The 17,543-nt window shown below is 42.1% G+C and overlaps 1 protein-coding gene across 1 annotated transcript in view; it reads right to left on the reverse strand.

Annotated features, from left to right (window-relative positions):
* Positions 1-14,912, reverse strand: part of LOC124024992 (transmembrane protein 47-like) — a 27,197-nt gene extending 12,285 nt beyond the window's left edge. The window contains exon 1 of the mRNA XM_046338698.1: positions 14,373-14,912. Coding sequence (XP_046194654.1) covers positions 14,373-14,598 — 226 coding nt within the window. The 5' untranslated portion in view covers positions 14,599-14,912. The remainder of the gene's footprint in view (positions 1-14,372) is intronic.
* Between the last annotated feature and the right edge of the window lie 2,631 nt (positions 14,913-17,543).

Consider the following 17,543-nt stretch of genomic DNA (forward strand, 5'->3'; position numbering starts at 1 on the left):
TATTATTATTAATTACATTATTATTATTATTTATTTATTTTTTATTTACATTTATTATTTATTATTACTTATTTTATTATTTTATTACTAATATTTATTATATTATTATTATTATTTATTTTATTTATTATTTATTATTTATTATTATTATTTTATATTTAGGATATTAGATTATTATTTATTTATTATTTATTTAAGAGAAGAGAAGATTAAAAGAGAAGAGAAGAGAAGAGAAGAGAAGAGAAGAGAAGAGAAGAGAAGAGAGGAGAGGGGAGGATTTGGAGAGGAGCAAAGAGAAGAGGATATTATTTGCCTGATCCCAATCTGCCTGTCCTTAAAGAGAGCTAGGTATCCTTACCACACGGAGTGACCGACCCCGACCGCACCGCAGCGAATCATGTCTGACATGAAATATTCACCAGTGTGAAGAAAGTCTGAAAAATAGGTCAGTCAAACTAGCCAGGCTCTTTAAACACATCCTGACATAGTAGTGGAATGATCCTGTCCTCCATTGAGGAAGGAGGGGAAGGAGGAGGGATGCAGGAGGGATGGAGGGAGGGATGCAGGAGGGATGGAGGGAGGGAGGGAGGGAGGAGGGAAGGAGGAGGGATGGAGGAAGGGAGGGAGGGAAGGAGAGATGGAGGGACAAAGGAGGGAATGATGATGGACGGAGGAAGGGATGAGGGAAGGAGAGACGGAGGGAAAAGGAGGGAATGATTCCGACGGAGGGGAGGGATGATGAGGGATGGGAGGGATAGAGGAGGGAGGATAATGAGGGATGCAGGAAAGGACTATTAGGATGAGGAGGAGGAAAGGAGGGTAGGAAGGAGAGAGATGGATTACTAACAAAGGATGGGAATGATAGAGGAACGATTTAAAATGAGAGATGGACAAAGGAGGGAATGATAGAGGGGGAATGAGGGATGGAGAGACGGATTTTCAAAATGAGGGAAGGAGGGATGGTGGACGGAGGGATGAGGGATGATGAAAGGAGGGAGGAATGAGGAGGGGGTCGAAAGGAGAGATGGAGGACAAAGGAGGGAAGGATAGAGGGAATGATGGATGGATGGAAGGAGAGATGGAGGGAGAGAAGGAGGGATGGAGGAAAGGTGGGCGGAAGGAGGGATGGAGGAGGGAGGGAAGGAGGGAAGGATAGAGGGGGATAAACAGCAGCAGCACATCACTGTGGATTGGTCATGCATTAACTGGAGAGTGTGGTGTGTGTGTGTGTGTGTGTGTGTGTGTGTGTGTGTGTGTGTGTGTGTGTGTGTGTGTGCGTGCGTGCGTGCGTGCGTGCGTGCGTGCGTGCGTGCGTGTGTGTGCTGGAGTTGGACTAGCACTGAATCAGATAGTGAGATCTACAGAAGAGATAGAGCTGTCATTAAACTATTAGAATTTTAATTGAATTTCTAATTGGCAGAATCGTCATTACAGAAAACCCCCTCTGGTCTAAACATGGGATAAACTCTCTCTCTCTACAAAATGGTCTCTTACGGTTTCCACTGACTGATTTGTCTGAAACACACAAACACACCCTGTAGAGGGAGGGAGACAGAGAGAGAGAGGTGGGGGCGAGAGAGGTGGGGGCGAGAGAGAGATGGGGGCGAGAGAGGTGGGGGCGAGAGAGAGATGGGGGAGAGAGAGAGATGGGAAGAGAGAGGTGGGGGGGCGAAAGAGAGCGAGAGAGAAAGAGAGATGGGGAGATTTAGAGGATTACTAAGAGATTTTTACACATTATTTACAGAGATATGGACAGGGATTACTGGGATATTTATTGGAGGAAGAACAGATTTATGGGGATTTATTTAGATTATTTATTACAATTAAGAATTTACTTAAAACACTATTATTTATTTGGGGACATGGAATAGGCAGAGACATCAAGATTACTAATATTTACTAATATTTATTACATCTTTACATACACATACATTATTTACTTAACTCATTAACTTATTTATTCGACAAAATCATTATTACTTTATCTATAATTTATTACTCAATTATTTATTAATTATTACTATTTATTATTCATTATTTATTTATTACTTTTAATTAACTATTATTTTATTACTAATTTATTTTAATTTACCTTTATTTAATTTCTATTACTTATTTACCTCATTAACATATTTAATTAATCTATTATTACATATTTATTTATTAATTTACTTTTATTATTTATTACATATTTATTTAATAATTATTACTTATTTATTACTAATTTACATTTTATTTATTACTAATTTATTAGTATTATTTAATAATTTACTATTTATTGGCTAAACACTTTTACACCTTAAATTATTATTTCATTCTACCATTGCTCAAATTTATTTAATTATTATTTATTTATTACTATTTACTTATTTATTATTATTACTTATTGCCTCTATTATTATTAATTATTACATTATTTTATTATTTATTGGCTAATTACTTTTTATTATTTCTACTAATTTATTTTTATTATTTTACTATTACTCATTTTATTATTTACTTCATTATTTACATTACTAATCATAATTTAATTACCATTATAATCTCATTTATTATTTATTACTAATTTATTTATGCTATTTCATTTACTTATTAGAGGAGGGATTACTAATTTACTTTATTAGATTTACAGACTACAGAGACTTTTATTAGACGAGAGGAGGGATTTACTTTTATTATTTGAGGAGGATTAATCTCATTTTCTACAGAGGGATACATTCTCATTGATTTCTTTACTCATTAAGAATTCATTACGGATACGGATTTACTATTAGACATTAAATTATTAGACAGAGATTACTAGGGATTTATTAGAAACAGATGGACTAGGCTACTATTTACTTTTAGAGATTGGATATTTAATTTATTAATTTATTTTTAATTTAATTATTTACTATAACTTTACTAATTTACTATTACTACTATTACTTTTTTTATTATTTACTAAAAATTTTTTTAATTGGTATTACTAATTTACTTTTTTGATAAACATTTCCATTACTTTAATTTATTTTCATTATTTATTTACTATTTTTACTGTTCATTTTTAATAATTAATTTGCTTATTACTAATTCATTTATTTAATAAAATTTCGTAAACATTTTACTATTTTATTACATAATTGTTTAATTTTACTTTTTGACATATTTTATTTTCCATTACTAATTTTTATTTTCAATAATTCATTAAAACATTTATTTTTTTACTAACATTTTTAATTAATTACTTATTTGCTTACTAATTTATCATTAAAATTATTTACTTATTAAAACTTTCTAATTAAACATTTTATATTTATTACTAATTTACTTAATAACTATTACTATTTATTTATTTACTAATTTTATTTATTAAAACATTTATTATTTTATTACTAATTTCTATTTATTATTTATTACTTATTACTTTATTATTTACATACTTTTATATTTATTATTTATTATTACATCACATGACATCAGGTACATCTGATGACATCAATATACACCGTGGCCAGTACGTACATACATCCTACATGACATATTATCGATCCAGTGACACTCACATCACTACATCGCACATGTGCAGTACACATCAGACGGTCACACTTATTTTTATGACATCGATATCTGTACACTTATCTTATTAATCACACTACACGCATCATGACACACTCACACCCACGCACACCCGGGACATGACACACACTCGGCTGCACATCGGGCAGACGATGTGCACATCACGACGTGTCACATCTTTATTATGTACATCACACACACTGCACATCTGTGTATTACACGCACAACCGTACACGATGACATGCACATCGCGACACCTAGCACGATCTTATTTTACTACATCACATGTCCGGGAGCCAGACGGCTTTATTACACTACACACCAGACGGTGATGACGACATTACACACATCACACAGACCTCCGGGAGCACGATCTTTTTATACATCACGGCTATCGGCACTTACATCTTATTATTTATTACACACCGCCAGACGGTGACATCAGATGCACGTACATCACATACACGGCACACCTGACATGCTACACATCGCTAACACTCACACCTTATGTCCGGTATTACATCTTGATTATTTTTATTACACGGGCATTACATCGTTACATCGACATTATCGTTGTCCAGCGGCTCCTATTATTTGCGCACACCTATTAACATTAATCTTACACTTATTACCTTATTGTTACATAATTGATCACACATGCAGTACTCTTATTATTTTTACACACTCCATTACATCGCACATCTTATTATCATTATTAACGCTAATATCATCTTTACACTTATTATTTACATACATCACATTATCAGACACTTCATTACGCCACACATCCACATAAGACTGGGCAGTATTACCTATTATTATTTACACATCTAGACTGCACGTTGGCGATCGACATATTACTACACCATTACATCTTAAGTACATCTTACTGTTATTACACACCGCCATTACACCTGCACACTTATTATTTTTTACACCATACGACTTATCGCGTACATTTTTTACACACTCACATATCAACCTACACTTATGTCGTCACACCGTTATATTATCTATACTGCATGACTTATATTTATTACTACACACGCTGACGATCACTTGTTACACTTCTTTATCACCGCCATCAATATCTGCCAAGACCACATTACTGATTAATAACTATTAATCATCTGCACATCTTTAATATTACGACTACGCCATTATCTGTGCACACCTTACTATTACACACTCACATTATTATCTTACGATCTTATTTTTACCACACACTACATCTTACCCAGTATGTAATCTTATTTACATATCACTGCGCAAGCACTTACGTTATTTTTATTATACATACACCATATCATGCGCACTGTCTCATTGTACTTGATCACGCTACGATTTATTTATTATTATTGATCACTACTGCACTGTGACGCATCTTACTATGACATTTATTACATCACTGCCGCTACTGATTACTCTTACATCTTATCGACACTTTATATCCGGACATGATTACATCTACGCCGTTATTTATTATTTTACATACACGGTTATACTGTCCACCGATGACATTATTTTCACATACATCGCATGTGCACCGCATTACCTTATGACATTTACGCCATGATGACCAGCATCACATCTTAGATCTGCACACTGACATTATTACGCATCACTTGCTGCATTTATCTATACACTTCATTAGACGCATAAAGACATCTTATTATTTCATTATTTACACACCATTACACGCTCATTACACTCCAGTACTACTTATTATTTTACATTACATCATTACAAGATGATGCACATATTATTTGAGACACTCACAGTATCGATACATCTGATATTGTTACCATTTACGACCCGGACTATTTTTACACACTGCTACTAATCATTTGCACCACGACCAGCACACTCATCTACATCTGGCATGACACACGCCGTTACTGTTCTTACGACACTGCACACTGAACGCATTAATCTTACACTTGACACAACGCTGTCCACACTTATTATTGACTACGACCGTTATGACACGTACACTGCACATCTTATTACGACCACAGCACTAACACGCATACCTTATCATTATTTACGATCACTGGGCACATAGATGATGACATCGCACATTACATCTGCATTACATGGGTATTTTTAGATGACGGCAGCGCGTTATTTAGCATCGAGTATGAGACTGTTGTCCAAAAGATCGGATTATCTGACACATTGACGGGGGAGACGGCACATCTTATACATCTAGACGGGGACGGCGGACATTATCACAGACTGAGACGGGGGAGACGACGCTATAGAGACGGGGAGACGGAGAGACAGAGATTTGGGGAGACGGAGATGGAGAGAGAGGGAGAGAGAAACAGAGACGGAGAGGGAGAGGGAGGAGGAGAGGAGAACTTATTTTTATATTTTAAGAGATTATTTTTTAGACTCATGTCCACGGATGATTTTTAGACGGGGAGACGGAGAGAGATTTAGATGACGGAGATTTTTAGATTTTTAATATTTAATATCCGAGATTGAGACATAGGATTATTTTTAGAGACGGAGAGAGACAGAGATTTTTTATTTGAGATGGAGAGAGATAAATGGAGAGATGGGGAGATGGAGATGGGAGATGGAGGAAGGAGACAGAGACAGAGGGAGACAGAGATGGAGAGATGGGAGACTGAGAGGAGAGGGACAGAGGGAGACAAGAGGAGAGGGAGAGGGAGACGGAAGGGTGACAGACGGGAGAGGGAGAGGGTGACAGAGAGGGGAGAGGGAGAAGGAGATGAAGAAGGAGAGACGGAGACGGGACGGATAGATTATTGAATATTTATCAAGACGGGGATCACGATGATAACCGAAGACGCTGACACCTGACATATTATCGTCGAAACCGGGGAGATCGGAGATTTAGCAGTACATCGCACAGACGCATACCTGTCAACACATTGACACAGACGGTACACGACATATTACTTATTACATTACACGCACACGTACACTCCATATCTCTTGACATACCGCACATCAATGTCCGCACACCTGATATTTACACACATCGCACACTGGGCACATCTTGCTATTTACATCACATGGCGTACACGATACAGACATCTATATGATCTGTGACATAACGTTATTTTGACACACATCGCACATCTTATGTACTATTTACTACGCTACTACATCTGCACATCTTATTACGTACACACATCACACTGCATTATTTTTATTATTAACGCGATACACTTACACCACATTTACACTTTACGCACGCACATCGGGCACACGTGCACACTGATATTTCATACGCTGCCATTACACGGCATATCTTATTATTTATTATTATTAATCCACACCACACGGCACACTGACACTTTATGAGACAATGACGACATACATTTTACATCAAGACTGGGGGTAGGGAGACGGAGGAGAGATTGATATGAGACGGAGACGGGATATTACAGGAGATGGGGGAGACGGAGAGGAGAGGACATTTGATATGGCAGAGGAGGAGAGAGAGACAGAGAAATGGGGAGATGGAGGAGACGGGAGAGAGACGGAGATGGGGGAGATGGAGAGGGAGAGGAGAGATATGGGTAGAGGAGATGGAGAGAGACAGAGATTTCTGGGGAGACGGAGAGGAGAGAGACAGAGAAACGTAAAGACGGAGGAGAGAGACAAGAGAGACGGGGAGACGGAGACGGGAGATGGAGAGGGAGACGGGGAGACGGGAGACGGGAGACGGAGACGGAGGAGACGGAGACGGAGACTATGATCAGACAGACGGGGAGATGGGAGGGAGATATACAGACAGATGTGGACATGGAGATGGGAGAGAGACGAGAGACTGGGAGACGGACATATACACATCAAACAGACGAGATGGCGGAGATGTATGATATTAGCGACGACTGACAGATAGTTTTATTATATGATATTGGTATATAGCGACGCGGATATTTGTTATATTTACACGACAGATGCAGACATACATGGGAGCATGATATCTTATTAGACTATATTATTAGATGTTAGACTGACAGAGAGATGGGGAGATGGTAGACTGGAGAGAGATGGGGAGATGGAGAGAGATGGTATGATGTAGCACGGAGACATGGAGACTTAGTAGACGACAGAGAGACAGATGAGTACACGGAGCATGAGGAGATGGAGATGGATGAGACCGTATGGGGAGATGGAGATCGAGATATGAGAGTATATCGTGATGACAGTTGGATATACACGCGAGATGTAGATTTATGATTAGAGTATGTGGAGATCGACAGCAGCAGACTTATTGACGATCGGGGACGATGCGAGAGTAGTTATGGGGACGATGGACAGACGTGACATACACGCAGATCGGGGACATGTATTGAGAGTATTAGGGATGATGAGACGAGACGATGGCGTGAGACTGGAGATGGAGTTAGATTGTGAGTATCGGACGAGCGGAGACGAGTACAGAGCATCGACGGGGAGATGTGAGATGAGGAGAGAGATGTAGAGATGGAGATGGAGAGAGACAGACAGATGGGGAGATGGAGAGAGATTTGGGGAGATGGAGACAGAGATGGAGAGGGATGAGGGAGAGAGACAGACAGATGGGGAGATGGAGATGGTAGGAATGGAGAGATGGGGAGATGGAGATGGAGAGAGACAGACAGATGGGGAGATGGAGAGGGAGAGAGATGGTGAGATGGAGATGGAGAGAGACAGACAGATGGGGAGATGGAGATGGAGAGAGATGGGGAGATGGAGATGGGGAGATGGAGAGGGAGAGGGAGAGAGACAGACAGATGGGGAGATGGAGATGGAGAGAGATACGGAGACGGAGATGGAGACAGACAGACGGGGGAGATGGAGAGGAGACAGACAGACGATGGGGAGATGGAGATGGAGAGAGATGGGGAGATGGAGATGGAGAGAGACAGACAGATGGGGAGATGGAGATGGAGAGGCCTGCCACAGGCCACAGCTGGATGAGTCCAGGCTGCACTTTCAGTGGATGAGAATAATTTTGAAACATCATATACTGTCAAGAACATCAACATATTCATTTTTAGAGCCGAGACTGAAAAATATAATATATGGCACTAAAAATGTGTAAATTACACCAGATAACAACATAAAACAACTGCAGAAACGGAATAAAATCTAGATAAACTATTTATACAAAATGTCTGAGAAATGGAGACAAATGTGAAAAGAGGAAATGTATAATTGTGAAAGTGACCTGACAGGACTCTGTGCTCAGAAGAGGGGTTCAGTCAGGCCCTTCATAGCCCTCTGGGGAAAAGGAGACCCCATCAGATCTAAACCAAGTGTGTGAATGTAGCACCCAGTTGCCCTAGTAACTCATCTCCAGGCATTTGCCCCACTGGGAATTTGCTGCTCAAAGTTATGCTGCTGGCTGTCTGGAAGAGGGCAAACGTGCGGGGAATTCAACAAAGACTAATTTCTAGAAACCAAAAGCGGAACGTAAAAAAGCCCCAGCTGGATTGGTGAGCTGGCGTGGAAAAATCCCACGCCTTTCCCAAAGCTCATCTCTAATGAGCAAATAAGGTTCCCCTCCCCAAAGAGTTCCTCCGTGTGTCATCTAGCCGTTCTGGAACTGTCCATATTCTAGTTTTAGATGATAAACGGATTCGTAAAGCTCAACTGTTTCACCTGGAGGTGAATTTGCAAGCCAGGCACAGGGGTGGGAGGAACATGGCTGAGGCAAGAAAAATACATATTTTAAAGTAAATATTTGAGGACTGTCTGATCGAGATGCTCTGCTTTTTTTAACACCACATTCAACCAAACAAGTCCTGCTCTGGTTTGATCTGGACTATGGCCTGGTTATGTAGTCAGGAGATGCAAGGGAGGACATAGGAGAGCTAAAGAAGGACATAGGAGAGCTGTAAAGAAGGACATAGGAGAGATGTAAAGAAGGACATAGGAGAGATGTAAAGAAGGACATAGGAGAGATGTAAAGAAGGACACAGGAGAGATGTAAAGAAGGACATAGGAGAGATGCAAAGAATGACATAGGAGAGATGTAAAGAAGGACATAGGAGAGATGTAAAGAAGGACATAGGAGAGATGTAAAGAAGGACATAGGAGAGATGTAAAGAAGGACATAGGAGAGATGTAAAGAAGGACATAGGAGAGATGTAAAGAAGGACATAGGAGAGATGTAAAGAAGGACATAGGAGAGATGTAAAGAAGGACATAGGAGAGATGTAAAAGAAGGACATAGGAGAGATGTAAAAAGAAAGGACATAGGAGAGATGTAAAGAAGGACATAGGAGAGATGTAAAGAAGGACACAGGAGAGATGTAAAGAAGGACATAGGAGAGATGTAAAGAAGGACATAGGAGAGATGTAAAGAAGGACACAGGAGAGATGTAAAGAAGGACATAGGAGAGATGTAAAGAAGGACAGGAGAGATGTAAAGAAGGACATAGGAGATGTAAAGAAGGACATAGGAGATGTAAAGATGGACATAGGAGAGCTGTAAAGAAGAAAGACAAGGAGAGATTTAAAGAGGACATAGGAGAGCTGTAAAGAAGGACATAGGAGAGCTGTAGTAAAGAAGGACATAGGAGAGCTGTAAAGAAGGACATAGGGAGATGAGAGGACATAGGAGAGCTGTAAAGACGGACATAGGAGAGCTGTAAAGAAGGACATAGGAGAGCTGTAAAGAAAGACAGGAGAGATGTAAAGAAGGACATAGGAGAGCTGTAAAGAAAGGACATAGGAGAGCTGTAAAGAAGCACATAGGAGAGCTGTAAAGAAGGACATAGGAGAGTAAAGACAGGAGAGATGTAAAGAAGGACATAGGAGAGCTGTAAAGAAAGACAGGAGAGCTGCAAAGAAGGACATAGGAGAGCTGTAAAGAAGGACAGGAGAGCTGTAAAGAAGGACATAGGAGAGCTGTAAAGAAGGACATAGGAGAGCTGCAAAGAAGGACATAGGAGAGCTGTAAAGAAGGACATAGGAGAGCTGTAAAGACGGACATAGGAGAGCTGTAAAAGAAGGAGAGATGTAAAGAAGGACATAGGAGAGCTGTAAAGAAAGACAGGAGAGATGTAAAGAAGGACATAGGAGAGCTGTAAAGAAGGACATAGGAGAGCTGCAAAGAAGGACATAGGAGAGCTGAAAAAGAAGGACATAGGAGAGCTGTAAAGAAGGACATAGGAGAGCTGTAAAGAAAGACAGGAGAGATGTAAAGAACGACATAGGAGAGCTGCAAAGAAGGACATAGGAGGGATGTAAAGAAGGACAGGAGGGATGTAAAGAAGGACACAGGAGAGCTGTAAAGAAGGACATAGGAGAGATGTAAAGAAGGACAGGAGGGAGATGTAAAGAAGGACATAGGAGAGCTGCAAGAAGGACATAGGAGGGATGTAAAGAAGGACATAGGAGAGATGTAAAGAAGGACATAGGAGAGATGTAAAGAAGGACATAGGAGAGATGTAAAGAAGGACATAGGAGAGATGTAAAGAAGGACATAGGAGAGATGTAAAGAAGGACATAGGAGAGATGTAAAGAAGGACATAGGAGAGATGTAAAGAAAGACATAGGAGAGATGTAAAGAAGGACATAGGAGAGCTGTAAAGAAAGACATAGGAGAGCTGTAAAGACGGACATAGGAGAGCTGTAAAGAAGGACATAGGAGAGCTGTAAAGAAAGACAGGAGAGATGTAAAGAAGGACATAGGAGAGCTGTAAAGAAGGACATAGGAGGGATGTAAAGAAGGACATAGGAGAGATGAAAAGAAGGACATAGGAGAGCTGTAAAGAAGGACATAGCAGAGATGTAAAGAAGGACATAGGATAGATGTAAATAAGGACATAGGAGAGGTGCAAACAAGGACATAGGAGAGCTGTAAAGAAGGACATAGGAGGATGTAAAGAAAGGACAGGAGAGATGTAAAGAAGGACAGGATAGATGTAAAGATGGACATAGGAGAGATGTAAAGAAGGACATAGGAGAGATGTAAAGATGGACATAGGAGAGATGTAAAGAAGGACAGGAGGAGAGATGTAAAGATGGACATAGGAGAGATGTAAAGAAGGACAGGAGAGCTGTAAAGAAGGACATAGGAGAGATGTAAAAGAAGGACAGGAGAGATGTAAAGAAGGACATAGGAGAGCTGTAAAAAGGACATAGGAGAGACCAAAAGAAGGACATAGGAGAGATGTAAAGAAGGACAGGAGAGATGTAAAGAAGGACAGGAGAGCTGTAAAGAAGGACATAGGAGAGATGTAAAGAAGGACAGGAGAGATGTAAAGAAGGACAGGGAGATGTAAAGAAGGACAGGAGAGCTGTAAAGAAGGACATAGGAGAGATGTAAAAGAAGGACATAGGAGAGATGTAAAGAAGGACAGGAGAGATGTAAAGAAGGACAGGAGAGCTGTAAAGAAGGACATAGGAGAGATGTAAAGAAGGACAGGAGAGATGTAAAGAAGGACAGGAGAGCTGTAAAGAAGGACATAGGAGAGATGTAAAGAAGGACAGGAGAGATGTAAAGAAGGACATAGGAGAGATGTAAAGAAGGACAGGAGAGATGTAAAGAAGGACATAGGAGAGATGTAAAGAAGGACATAGGAGAGATGTAAAGAAGGACATAGGAGAGATGTAAAGAAGGACAGGAGAGATGTAAAGAAGGACAGGAGAGATGTAAAGAAGGACAGGAGAGATGTAAAGAAGGACAGGAGAGATGTAAAGAAGGACAGGAGAGATGTAAAGAAGGACATAGGAGAGCTGTAAAGAAGGACATAGGAGAGATGTAAAGAAGGACAGGAGAGATGTAAAGAAGGACAGGAGAGATGTAAAGAAGGACAGGAGAGATGTAAAGAAGGACAGGAGAGATGTAAAGAAGGACATAGGAGAGCTGTAAAGAAGGACATAGGAGAGATGTAAAGAAGGACAGGAGAGATGTAAAGAAGGACAGGAGAGATGTAAAGAAGGACAGGAGAGATGTAAAGAAGGACATAGGAGAGATGTAAAGAAGGACAGGAGAGATGTAAAGAAGGACAGGAGAGATGTAAAGAAGGACAGGAGAGATGTAAAGAAGGACATAGGAGAGATGTAAAGAAGGACAGGAGAGATGTAAAGAAGGACAGGAGAGATGTAAAGAAGGACATAGGAGAGATGTAAAGAAGGACAGGAGAGATGTAAAGAAGGACAGGAGAGATGTAAAGAAGGACATAGGAGAGATGTAAAGAAGGACAGGAGAGATGTAAAGAAGGACAGGAGAGATGTAAAGAAGGACATAGGAGAGATGTAAAGAAGGACAGGAGAGATGTAAAGAAGGACAGGAGAGATGTAAAGAAGGACAGGAGAGATGTAAAGAAGGACAGGAGAGATGTAAAGAAGGACAGGAGAGATGTAAAGAAGGACAGGAGAGATGTAAAGAAGGACAGGAGAGATGTAAAGAAGGACATAGGAGAGATGTAAAGAAGGACATAGGAGAGATGTAAAGAAGGACATAGGAGAGATGTAAAGAAGGACAGGAGAGATGTAAAGAAGGACAGGAGAGATGTAAAGAAGGACAGGAGAGATGTAAAGAAGGACATAGGAGAGATGTAAAGAAGGACAGGAGAGATGTAAAGAAGGACAGGAGAGATGTAAAGAAGGACAGGAGAGATGTAAAGAAGGACAGGAGAGATGTAAAAAGGACAGGAGAGATGTAAAGAAGGACATAGGAGAGATGTAAAGAAGGACAGGAGAGATGTAAAGAAGGACATAGGAGAGATGTAAAGAAGGACAGGAGAGATGTAAAGAAGGACATAGGAGAGATGTAAAGAAGGACAGGAGAGATGTAAAGAAGGACAGGAGAGATGTAAAGAAGGACAGGAGAGATGTAAAGAAGGACATAGGAGAGATGTAAAGAAGGACAGGAGAGATGTAAAGAAGTACATAGGAGAGATGTAAAGAAGGACAGGAAAGCTGCAGCTGGCCCAGAACAGAGCAGCACCTCTTACCCTTCACAGTGAACAGAGGGCTCATATCAACAAGATGCATTCCAGTCTCACTTGGCTTAAAGTAGATGAAAGACTGACTGTGTCACTTCTTATTTTTATGATAAAATATTACTGTGATGAAAATACAAAATTGTCTGTATCATCAAATAACATATAGTTCTGACTGACATGCCTGCCCCACCAGACAATATTGTATAGAGCCATGGTTACATGGAACCCCCCTCCATCAAAAATGTACCAAGCAAAACATCTTTAAAACAACACCTCACAACCCAACGCCCCTCCCCTACCTGACCTAAATAATTGGTCTATGTAAAATCATATGGTTGTCCTGAGTGGTTTACAGCACAGGTACTTGTGTATTTCTACATTGATTTTAAACAGATGTCATTCTGTCCTCGAGCTGCTCTGGTCTGTTTGGAGCCCAGGAAGAGTAGCTGATCCAAATCAAATCCTAAAATTAGCCTGTCTGCTTAGTAAATAAAAGCACAAACATAGACTGTCTTCTACGTAAAAGAGAAGCAGGCGTTCTGTGTGGGCCGGCCAGGGAGCGGAGAGGTGGTTGTGGAAATCAGCGTCAAACAAATGACGGAGGGACGGAGGAGAAAGGAGCACCGGGCTCAGAGAGAGAGACTCCCACAAGAGATGCTTTGTCATGGCGACAGGACTTAACTGAATCTCCGTAAAGGCACAACTTACTGCACCTATGCAGACTATACACCAGCCTCTCAATTCCCTCTTTAGAGCATCGATATTATCATAGGTTAGACTATGTATGAATGGAAACCAATAACCACAAACAATGCAAGGTGAATCCTGCGCTATAATTAGTTGGTTAGGCTACAGATGACGGCCGCGCCACTGGCTCTCACCCACCTGCCTCCAGCGTGCTGTTGCACTGCCAGATCTCAGACGACGCTGCTTTCCAGCACGCCTCCCACAGTGAGAAGCAGTACTGGTCGTCGGCGGTCACCCATGCCGGGCTCATCACGGCTCCAACGTCTAAGCACAGCGCCAGGAACACGCACACCAGTCCCACCAACTTCAAAGGCGTCAGCGCCGAGACGCGCACCTCCTCTGTCTCGCTAACAGACGAAGACATTGTTGCAGGTTTCCGCTGACTGGGAGCCTCGCCAGGGCGTTATGCTGCTGTCTGATGTCGCGTTGTGGCTTCTAGAATTCCCCCAGTGATCCGTGTTTACATGTAGAATCTAAAGGAGTCAGTGGAGATGAGAGAGTCTGGGCTCCCTCCGCTACCGCTCTGCCGCTGCGCTGTAGCTGATGATGATGATGATGCCAGTGCAGCGCACCGGCTCTTCCGTTCCAGTAGTGACGTAATGACATTCGCTGCCTGAAAATTCTCTCCAAGATGCACCGGGTCTTCAGGTTCTTTTTGAGTCTCTCTCTCCACAAATCGCCGGTCTTAAATTAGAAAGTGAAAGCTGGCAAGGGAAATCTATGTGAGTGTCTCTGCATCAGTGATAGTGAGAGTGTGATTGCAATCACTCCATTGACAGGCCAGAGACTGAAGACTGCTGACTCCATTGTTTTTAGCCAGGGGAGGAAAGTCACTGCTTCAGCATTAAGACTCCCAGAGACACTGCAATAAACATGCACTCACTTCCAATTAGACACACAAACAGGCAGAGAAACAGGTTGGCAGGCAGCCAACAGACAGACAGGCAGCTGACAGAAAGGCAGGCAGCCGACAGACAGACAGACAGACAGACAGACAGACAGACAGACAGACAGACAGACAGACAGACAGACAGACAGACAGACAGACAGACAGACAGACAGACAGACAGACAGACAGACAGACAGACAGACAGACAGACAGACAGACAGACAGACAGACAGACAGACAGACAGACAGACAGACAGACAGACAGACAGACAGAAGGCAGGCAGCCCACAGACAGACAGACAGACAGCCAACAGACAGACAGGCAGCTGACAGAAAGGCAGGCAGGCAGACAGGCAGCCGACAGACAGACAGACAGACAGACAGACAGACAGACAGACAGACAGACAGACAGACAGACAGACAGACAGACAGACAGACAGACAGACAGACAGACAGACAGACAGACAGACAGACAGACAGACAGACAGACAGACAGACAGACAGACAGACAGACAGACAGACAGACAGACAGACAGACAGACAGACACTACATGTACCAATATACAGTATATGCAAAAATCTATCTATTGCATAGAACTTGTTACTAACATGAGAATGGTAATAGGGCCTCAGATTTACATAAGTAGGCCTGTCACACTGGGTCCTGTCACACTGGGTCCACTAAGAATACTGTGAGTCTCCAGTCTACTTTTAACTGCCTATTGTTCCAGAGTTGGGAGTTTGAAGTTTCTCTCAGTAGTTTCTTCACTCTCTTCCCCTGGCTCCCATGACAGCCAGGCAGCAGCACCTGCTGTGAACAGTCTCATAATGGGAGTTATTAGGATCCTGCATTAGCATATCTCATATCCTGCCTGCCTGCCTGCCTGCCTGCCTGCCTGCCTGCCTGCCTGCCTGCCTGCCTGCCTGCCTGCCTGCCTGCCTGCCTGCCTGCCTGCCTGCCTGCCTGCCTGCCTGCCTGCCTGCCTGCCTGCCTGCCTGCCTGCCTGCCTGCCTGCCTGCCTGCCTGCCTGCCTGCCTGCCTGCCGTCTCAGTCTCAGTCTCACTCTACCTGGCTCTGTTTCTGCTTCAATAGACTGTCTGCCGAGACCTGCCGCTGCCGAGGAAAGGTGCAAAATGGGTTTGCAGCTTACTTATTGTCATTATAGACACACACACACACACACACACACACACACACACACACACACACACACACACACACACACACACACACACACACACACACACACACACACACACACACACACACACACACACACACACACACACACACACACACACACACACACACACACACACACACACACACACACACAGAGAGAGAGCAATAGCTGTGGATTAAGGAAGGAATCATCAGTGAGTCACCTAATGGCTTGAGGATAAATCAATAGAGACAGAGCCTGGAACCTAATGCATCTGGATAAACAACAGAGAGCTCTAGACAGACCCTGGAGACCACAATGCATCTGGATAAACAACCAGAAGAACCAGAGCGGGAGCCCTGGAGACCCTGAAATGCATCTGGATAAACAAGCAGAGAACAGACGGAGCCCTGGAACCACAATGCATCTGGATAAACAAGCAGAGAGACAGGCCAGACCCTGGAGACCACAATGCATCTGGATAAACAAGCAGAGAACTAGACGGAGCCCTGGAGACCACAATGCATCTGGATAAACAAGCAGAGAACCAGACGGAGCCCTGGAGACCACAATGCATCTGGATAACCAAGCAGAGAACCAGACGGAGCCATGGAGACCACAATGCATCTGGATAAACAAGCAGAGAACCAGACGGAGCCCTGGAGACCACAAAGCATCTGGATAAATAAGCAGAGAACTAGACGGAGCCCTGGAGACCACAATGCATCTGGATAACAAGCAGAGAACCAGACGGAGCAGACCCAATAAAGCACTGCCACTTACCTACTGCAGCACCACTGACAAACAGATAGAATCCACCTCATACTTACCTACTGCAGCACCACTGACAAACAGATAGAATCCACCTCATACTTACCTACTGCAGCACCACTGACAAACAGATAGAATCCACCTCATACTTACCTACTGCAGCACCACTGACAAACAGATAGAATCCACCTCATACTTACCTACTGCAGCACCACTGACAAACAGATAGAATCCACCTCATACTTACCTACTGCAGCACCACTGACAAACAGATAGAATCCACCTCATACTTACCTACTGCAGCACCACTGACAAACAGATAGAATCCACCTCATACTTACCTACTGCAGCACCACTGACAAACAGATAGAATCCACCTCATACTTACCTACTGCAGCACCACTGACAAACAGATAGAATCCACCTCATACTTACCTACTGCAGCACCACTGACAAACAGATAGAATCCACCTCATACTTACCTAC

The sequence above is a fragment of the Oncorhynchus gorbuscha genome, unplaced genomic scaffold (genome assembly GCF_021184085.1).
Source record: "Oncorhynchus gorbuscha isolate QuinsamMale2020 ecotype Even-year unplaced genomic scaffold, OgorEven_v1.0 Un_scaffold_2110, whole genome shotgun sequence".
NCBI lineage: Eukaryota > Metazoa > Chordata > Actinopteri > Salmoniformes > Salmonidae > Oncorhynchus > Oncorhynchus gorbuscha.